General features: G+C 36.0%; 1 protein-coding gene and 1 pseudogene across 1 annotated transcript; one reads left to right on the top strand and one right to left on the bottom strand.

The window, feature by feature from the left end:
- Nucleotides 1-293: 293 nt before the first annotated feature.
- Nucleotides 294-5,961, bottom strand: LOC143593951 (protein OS-9 homolog). Its single transcript, XM_077073404.1, has 8 exons — nt 5,780-5,961; nt 4,413-4,486; nt 3,850-4,050; nt 3,675-3,749; nt 1,773-1,888; nt 944-1,010; nt 752-858; nt 294-678 (listed from the first exon to the last, which is right to left on the bottom strand). The coding sequence occupies exons 1-8, from the start codon at nt 5,868-5,870 to the stop codon at nt 510-512; spliced, it is 900 nt and encodes a 299-aa protein (XP_076929519.1). The 5' UTR covers nt 5,871-5,961; the 3' UTR covers nt 294-509.
- A 1,827-nt stretch (nt 5,962-7,788) lies between these two features.
- LOC143593956 (putative receptor-like protein kinase At5g38990 pseudogene) lies at nt 7,789-8,406 on the top strand (annotated as a pseudogene).
- Nucleotides 8,407-8,580: the final 174 nt, after the last annotated feature.

Below are 8,580 nucleotides of genomic sequence, written 5' to 3'. Positions count from 1 at the left end.
ATATCTCAACTCTAATCCTATTCAAACCCGATGAACAGCCTTAATCCGGTCCCAAAGGAAGCAGATCCGCAAAATCCACCACTCATGAGGTTTTTAGGATTCACAAGCCATAAACCAAGCCTGTCTTAAAACATGTTTGCACAGGCTAAACGAGCTCAGGCTCGTCTTAAACATGCTCCAAATTTAAGAGTTTTTATCATGATAACCAGAGTTCATAAATCATAAGAACACAGGTATAAACAGCTACTGCATGTAACCAAAAAAAAAATAATAATAATAATAATAAAAAAACAAAAAAAAAAACACTAACACATGCTACAAAACACCAAATTTCATACTTTTTAAGCACAGTTTCAACATCTATCCACTTTTCATGCAAATACAAAATGGCATTAAACTAAAATCACCACACATAAGTTGTGTAGTTTCCATGAGTATACTATATCATTAGAAAATTGTGCACCTCAAAACACCATTAAATCTTTCGGTTAGTTAACTACAAAATATCTTTATGTTGCGTATTCTTCTGAAACAGATGAAGATGACGACGACTTATCAGTTACCGTAACAATATTATGCTCGTGTATAATATCATCTTCCGGATTTTGTTGTTTGTAGTCTTTTGGAAGGGGGTTACAGTTGATTGTGTACCAAACGGGTCGTTCCTCTTGGAACAATCTGAAAAGACGAAAATGCCCATCAGAAGAGGTGTAAAAAAATAAAATAATAACTGAATGAGATGGAAACTTACGGGTGCTTGCAAAGTGTCGGGATTTGGATTGTGAGAGCATATTTGCATGTTGATAATTCGGTTATAGAACTGATCATAGCTCTAGGTTCCGAACAAACAAATCTTACCTGGAAATAACATTAACAAAAAATAATGATAATAATAATGTGAAATTTATATGAGAATTAAGTAAAGAGTTGGAGCATAGCAAACCTCGGTTTCTCGAGGCTCGTTTGTAAGATCACAAGTGGTTCCGTTAGTGTATTTATGAGCATGATACCTGCATTAATCATGTTAAGAAATAGTTTAAAACACTATTTTAATAAAAAAAAATGAAATCACTATCCTAAAAAAAGAAAATTAAATCACTATTTTAAGAAAAACAAAAAATTGCTTAACAAAAAAGTAAATCACTATTTTGAAACAGTTTTTGTAATCATATTTAATACTTGGTCATTTAACAAACTCAAGAAAATGGACAGAAAGGTGTTGGTGGGCAAACTGTCAACCAAACCGTTGTTGACCAAGTCAAATGGGCCAAACGAGTTGAAAATTAGTGTTTTAGAAACTGATAACCATTTCAATAGTATAGCACTATAGCTTTTGCAAACATATTTAATACATTAATCATTAAGGTAACAAAAAAAATAATTGAAATGGCCAAAAAAAGTTTTGTTGACCAAGTCATATGGGTCCAACGAGTCGAACATTGTCTAAAGTGTATTTAGAAACCAGTCATCATTTCAATAGTATAACTTTTACAAACATATTTATTAAATTATTCATGAAATTACAAAAAGAGAAAAAAGATGACAAAAAAGTGTTGACTTGTTGACCAAGTCAAATGGGTCAAACGTGTATTTAGAAACCGATTGCCTTTTGATGGTATAGCTTTTACAACCATATTTAATACACTAGTTATTTATGAAACTACTAAAAAGATACATGGCCAAAAAAGTGTTGACACATTACGACCCACTAACCTCCTCACAATTTTGACAAACCAATGAAACAATATCAAATCTGACATGCAATTAAATACCTTTGTGATGCATCTTTAGAGCGAGGATCTTTTAAAGTTGAAATATTGGATAGGTTACGGTTATAAGCAGCTGTAGCTTCAGCATCAAATTCACCCAATATAAACTCTTGAACAACCTAGAAACGGGCCCACAAAGAATTAGATAAGAATTAGAATGATCAAGATTTTATAATGTAGCCCTGCTTGCGGTGCGCACATATGATGTATATATGTGTGAACCCTCGGGTGGGCAAAAGTGAAATTGCACTAATTTTGACGTTAGTTTACTAATCTCGTGAAAATAACGTTAAAAGTGACGGACGGTTAATCAGGCATCATGTAGTGGCGTTGATAGCTGAAAGATAAGGGTACATGCACCGATCAGCCGGTGTCCCGATGATTGAGTGCTATGTGCCTTATGTCCAAGGCTTGATGCAAAACTACTATCGAGCCGGGGGTCTCACCGGAAGCAGCCTCTCTATCCCTATGGGGTAGAGGTAAGGCTGCGTACATCTTACCCTCCTCAGACCCTACCATAGCTTTGCTATTGGTGGGATATACTGAGTACGATGATGATGATGATGATGATGATGATGAAGATTTTATAATCATACTTGACACCCAAAGTATATTTTTAATGCATAAACATCAAAAATCATTCCATTCGAGAAATTAGATGGTTATTGAAATAGTCAAGATTTTGTAATTATACTAAAAACTAATTAATAACACATATATACAAAAGATCTAAACTTTTTGAACAAAACCCATATCAAAGATTATATTTTTATTCCAGACCAGTTTTGACCCGTTACTCAACCCGCCTGTCACCTGACCAATAATATATCAACCTCTAAAGATAGTTCTGCCGAACTAAACAGGTCGGGCGAATTCGGGTATTAACGGGTTCTAAGCCAAATCAGTTCGGGTCAAAACGAGCCGTTTTGAAAAAGAGGTCTAAACGTGTTAAACAGGTCAAACACGACATAATTAACACAGGTGCTAAACATGAACACGACACGATAAACTAATCTAGTCTTTTATTTCATCCACGAACAGAAACCTGTTTATATACAGGTTACATGACACGACCTGTTTAACAGTGACATGACATGGCATGACGTGACCAACCCGACCCATGACTGATACAACCTGGAACATCTAATACAGTTAACAAAAAATAACAACATAAAATAAAGATCACTAAAAATCAAGATCAATAATAATAACAATATCCTTCAAGAACAATGTTTCACATTTTTAAAAGAAAAGTCAATAAAAGTCTTAACTAACAACACATAACATACTTAAATGAAAAATCAGATCACAGAGAACTAATTCACATCAAGTTTGAATATATATATCAGCCAAAGTAAACGAACAAACTTAAAAAACATACAACAAACAACATAAATGAATGCACACGAATGAACAATGAACAAAAATGAACTTATTCGTTTAGCTAAATGAACGGAATTTTTTGTTTGTGTTCATTTAACCTTTTGTAAACTGTGTGACAGGAAGTTCAGTTATGTTCATTTATTAATAAACATACGATTATGAACACATGTATCGTTCATTTATGTTCGGGAACGTTTGTCTATTTAAGTTCGTTCTTTTACGTTCATTTACATTGGTAAGTTTACGTTTGTTTAAGTTCGTTCGTTTACATTTGGATACGTATTTAAATTATTTAGGCCCATTGCAATTTAGTCTAGTTTTAATAACTTTTTAGGCCCAACAAACTGTCGTTTACATTAACTTTTAATTGGTTTGAACCGTAGCACGAACAAGAAAGATCCGTTCGTTTAAATATTTGTGTTCAGTTAAAGTTATACGGATGAACACGAACATGCTCCGTTCGTGTTCGTGTTCGTTCGGTCCGTTTACAGGTTCGAGAAACGTATAAATCTTGATCCATACCTTGTTGTCCTCTTCCACATGAATTTGTCGCAGCCTCCTGTTATAACAAAATTCATAAGACCACCACCCCTCTTGCTGCAAAAAGGAAAAAAAATCATTTTTTATCATTCTATCATATAAACAAGATTTACAATTAATTTTAACAATTTCTTTTAATTTTTGTATAGGATCTGACCCTAAGCAAGCATTGATCTTTAAGTACATCAAGCAACTCATCTGGTGTTTTCAACTTGATACGTTTTTCGGTTCCCAAAATTAAACTTGTGTTTTCAAGAACGGTTGGCTTCTCGTTCGTCACTTTCTCCACTTTCGGCAAGAAACATAAAAACTTATCACCGTTTTTCTTTGGCATCACCACCGATTCTTGATCATCGTCCTAAAAACAGAAAACTCACATATTTATTATGCAATGATGGGCGGTAGGTGGGTTGGGTAACGGGTCAGAGCAAGTTTGGGTCAAATGCGTAGTTTTTAGTGTCAGTTCAAACGGGCCGGGCCAACCCGTCAACACCTTGTTGTCCACACTTAGAAATAAGTTTATTAAATATACAAATTATAAATAAGCATATTGCTAAAATATTAATCAAATTTCTTAATAAAGCGATTCAGAAGTGTTTGACCCTGGCTGACCAATTTGACCCTAAAAGTTTACCAATGGGATATAAATACAACCCAAATTGACCCCTTTTACGAGGTTGAAATTTCAACCCCTACAAATTGTGTTCAGTGTACACTTACAGGATGAAATGGTGAATCTTCTGTGTGGAATTCAATATCATATTTTGGTTCTCGAGAGGCACGACTTAAGCCACCTGACAATTAACCATTTACAAACATTCAAAATCTATATCCAGTATCTTAACCAAATCATCGATCATAAGTTATACACTACTAGTGCGGTAAAAGATAACAGAAAGCTCTATCAAAGTACCATTCGTTTTTCACACATACACTTGTGTAAGAGTGGATTAGGCAGAATTTGCTAGACTTGCACCTTTCTCAGGACATGAGTGAGCGCATTAGAGCTAAGTTCATTATATTCTTTTTGGTGGCCTCTGCATGTTACCTTCTAGTATTTGTGTCTCTAATATACCTAATCCGTGTTACTATTATACTGTTTGACCGTTATTTTTTGTTATCGGTAGCATGCTAACACTACATTTTAGTAATCTCCGTGTTCGTGTTGTTTTGAACATCCAGTTACATAAATGCACCCCCCCCCCCAAAAAAAAATAAAAAAAAATCACCCACATTAAATATCTCAAAACCATCCCTAACTAAGCACAAATCTTGATACGCTACCATCCACCGTGACCAACCCGACCCGCAAGATAGTACCAAAATGCAGCGCACGTTTATATCAACCATGTTCCAACGTTTCCCTTAGCTGATATGCATCCTTTGTTTTAATTGCATTTTCTTTGCACGTTTCCTTTTCTTTAGATAGTGGATTAGTGTAGCTATTTAATTTCAACGCATTGTAACCTATAAAAGACCCTTGAATCTTCATTAATATTAAGAAGAAAACTGAAGTAAACATGTCTCGTTCTCTCTATTTCTTTGGAGTCTAACCCGCTCAAAGGGTCTATCTATTGGGAGATTGACCATCTCGAATCGGTTATTATCAAATATCCACTAGGGGATGTTTGAATTATCTTATTTTTCCCTTTTCTGAGCTTATCAACTAACGAGTTTGGATAAAATACAAACTAAATTAACGTACTAATTGTGCGAATCAAGTAATGCAATTATATATACAACATAGTGTAATTACAGTGTAGTGTAATTACAACATAGTAACATGTTTTTTTAGTTTGTATTTGATCCAAACCGATCAACTAATATAAGACATAACTCATAAGCCGGAAAACGAGTTTATCAGCTGTTCAAAATCTCAATAATCCCAAATTTCTCTCTGATAAAACATAATATGCAAACATGTAGCTCTAAAGCATCCTTCAATCAGACCACTCAACTAAACCAACTATTTCAAAAAATACCCAAAATTGGGCATAGCATATATACTTCAAATTAATAACAAAAGAAACATACCCATCTAATTAATTGTTTGTAAAACACTAAAATTTGAATAATTTGAAGGTTACCTGCATGAGTTGGGAAGATCTGCTGCGATACGACGTCGTAATTAAATAAAATGGCGAAAATAAGCAAAACCCATAACGAAATCGAACCCATTTGTGACGTCAAAGTGTGTGTTTGTTTGTTTGTTTGTTCGCCGGGAAGATGAAATGATGGGATTTTAGTTGTGTAATGTTGAGGGGGCTGAGAGTCAAAAAGTGTTTTTTAAAAGGGATGAAATGAAACTTAAGAAGACAAATCACCTTAGCTAATTAAAGAAAGACACGTCATTAGGAGAGGGTGACGTGGGAAAGTGTTTGTGTTTGCTCGTGGGCTTAATTCCATCATTTTACCCATGTTTTTGACCTATAAGAATGAGAGTCGTTATATATATATCACTCGAACTCTATCCCATATCATACTTGATGCTGAAGCTACTCTGCAATTTCGGAACCCAAAAAGAAAGTTGGGCGCTTGGGAAGCTATGCGAAACCTGAAAAAAGGAATCTGCTTTCCATCTTTGAGCTCAGAGGTTACGATCGTCTCCTCATTAGGCTATTTTAAAAAGTATAGCTGACTCATCAGCTGAGTGGTTCGCCTCTTGTCCACCTGAGTTGTTTACTTCATTTTCCGACCTGGAAAACCAATGACTCTTCAGGTTAGGTTCTCTTTCAACATAGACATCCCGATGACCATGGATCAACTTCGTTCCACAAAACAGAAAGCAAATGAAATCTTCCTCTTAGGGCGTTCGATTACGCGAAATGGCGACCTGTTTTGCCGGAGTATTACGCTGTGGCTAGCATTGTTAGGAATGCTTTTGACCATCTTAGGCTATTCTTGATGATGGACCCTCCGGCAACTTTAGAAGCCTTTCCAAGTCAGTGGGGGACCCTGTCGGGCTCCCCCCCCCCAAAAAAAAAGAAACTGTACGTGAGAGTTTCCCTTCATACGGCTCGAATCATTCTCAGATGCCCCGAGAGACATCCTTTCCTTGTTTGTTGGGTTGGTTCACGCGCGCGCAAACGAGCACCGGCCGCAACAAAAGGAAACTATGACCAATAGAGTCAGACACTTAGCTAGATCCGCACGCAAAAGGAATGTGGTTCTGGTTGAGGCTTTCTTTTCCTTATTAGTAAAGGGGGCTAGGGACGTTCGCGGAGTCTGTGCCTTCCGTACCACCGAAAGGTCGTTCTTGGGCGGATCCCGCTCCTAAACATAAGGGATGATAGGGGTCCTGGGGCCGGGCCTACCATATCAAATATATATATATTATCATATTCACCGATACTCGTGTGTTGTTGAATGATAACACTTTATTTCTTGTCTTTCAAAAACACCAATATGTTGTAAGGATGATGGATTGGATAACCTTCTTTTGGCGTCCTTCAACTATTATGTTCGAATGTTCCTTAAGAAGATTGCATACTTTGAAAGCAAATTCTGGTGGAATTCGACACCAATTACTAATGTGAATTTTTTTTTTGTTTTTAAGTATGTTTATACTTTTAAATTTTTACAAAAATAAACTAACTTTGAATAATATTAATATAAAGTTTTAAAAGTGTTCTAATCATGTCATTCAAGTTTTAAAAGTATTATAATTAAGTCACTCGGTTTGTGGCGACGGTGGTAGTGAATGTAAGCGGTGGTGGTGGTTTTGTTCAGGTTGAGTTTTCAGGAAAACACGTTTTTTCAGCGATCGGAATCTAACGGAGTTAAGCTTTTGTTAGTCGTGGTTTGTTGTGAACAAATATGTCCATTTCTTTCTGTTTGTTAACCATTGAATAATTTGTATGGTAACTGATTTTATTATATATATTCCCTTGTGAAATTATAATTCAAATAAACTGTTATATTATTTGTGACTTTATAGTCTTCCATTTCATGGCTAAATGTATAATTTTAAAATCCAAGCCGCCTTTATTGATTCTGAAGATGCCTTTTCTATACGTTTGGAATATAAACTCTATGATGCTTTTGTAAATTTTACTATGAACTAAGTGTTCTTTTATTTCTATAATCTTTCAACAATATGTCAGAAAACCCTGAAGAGAAACTGCATTCATTAACTACCGAAGACGCCTTTCATCGTTTTTCGCTTGCAGATATTCACTTAGCTACTCAAAACTTTGATGAAGCGTTGGTCATTGGAAAGGGAGGTTTTGGGACGGTATACAAAGGTCGTATTCATGGTACTAGAGATGCAACTGAACGTCTTGTTGCCATTAAACGTTTGGATTCATCTTCGACACAAGGGGCACCTGAGTTCATGAACGAAATCAAGATGCTTACCAAGGTGCAGCACTGTAACCTTGTGTCTTTAATTGGTTATTGTTTCAATAACAACGAGATGATACTAGTTTATGAGTACATGCCCAATGGGACTATTGACTATCATTTGCACAAATCTGATACTCGTTTATCTTGGATGCATCGGCTCAAGATAAGCATTGGTGTTGCACGGGGACTACATTACCTTCACACTGGTGTGGGTACACAACATGGAATCATACATCGAGACTTGAATAGCTCGAATATTCTGCTTGACGAGAATTGGGCAGCAAGGATCTCAGATTTTGGGATGTCAAAAATCGTAGATCACCCGTCTTCTGGTGTGATACCACTCCTAAAGGCACATTTGGGTATCTAGATCACGAGTATTGTAGGACCAGGAAGTTGACCCGGAAATCAGATGTTTATGCCTTTGGGGTCTTTTTATTTGAGCTTCTATCTGGGAGGCGTGCAGTCGACCCACTATTTGTAGACGAGGGGCATAATGTGGCAGACTGGGCTAAAAAGTGTATCAAAGAAGGACAATTAGAAC

This window comes from Bidens hawaiensis, unplaced genomic scaffold (genome assembly GCF_021521415.1).
Source record: "Bidens hawaiensis isolate Kalapana, Puna unplaced genomic scaffold, B.hawaiensis_p1.1 tig00042947_1, whole genome shotgun sequence".
In the NCBI taxonomy this organism is placed as follows: Eukaryota; Viridiplantae; Streptophyta; class Magnoliopsida; order Asterales; family Asteraceae; genus Bidens; species Bidens hawaiensis.
The sequence above is the reverse complement of the archived record's forward strand: the minus strand, read 5'-3'. Positions and strand labels throughout refer to the sequence as shown.

Coding starts and splice junctions, on each gene's coding strand:
- LOC143593951 (XM_077073404.1), bottom strand. CDS start 5,870: ATGGGTTCGATTTCGTTATGGGTTTTGCTTATTTTCGCCATTTTATTT. Junction 4,051..4,412: donor AAGATTCACCATTTCATCCT/GTAAGTGTACAC, acceptor TTCTGTTTTTAG/GACGATGATCAAGAATCGGT. Junction 679..751: donor CCGACACTTTGCAAGCACCC/GTAAGTTTCCAT, acceptor TCGTCTTTTCAG/ATTGTTCCAAGAGGAACGAC.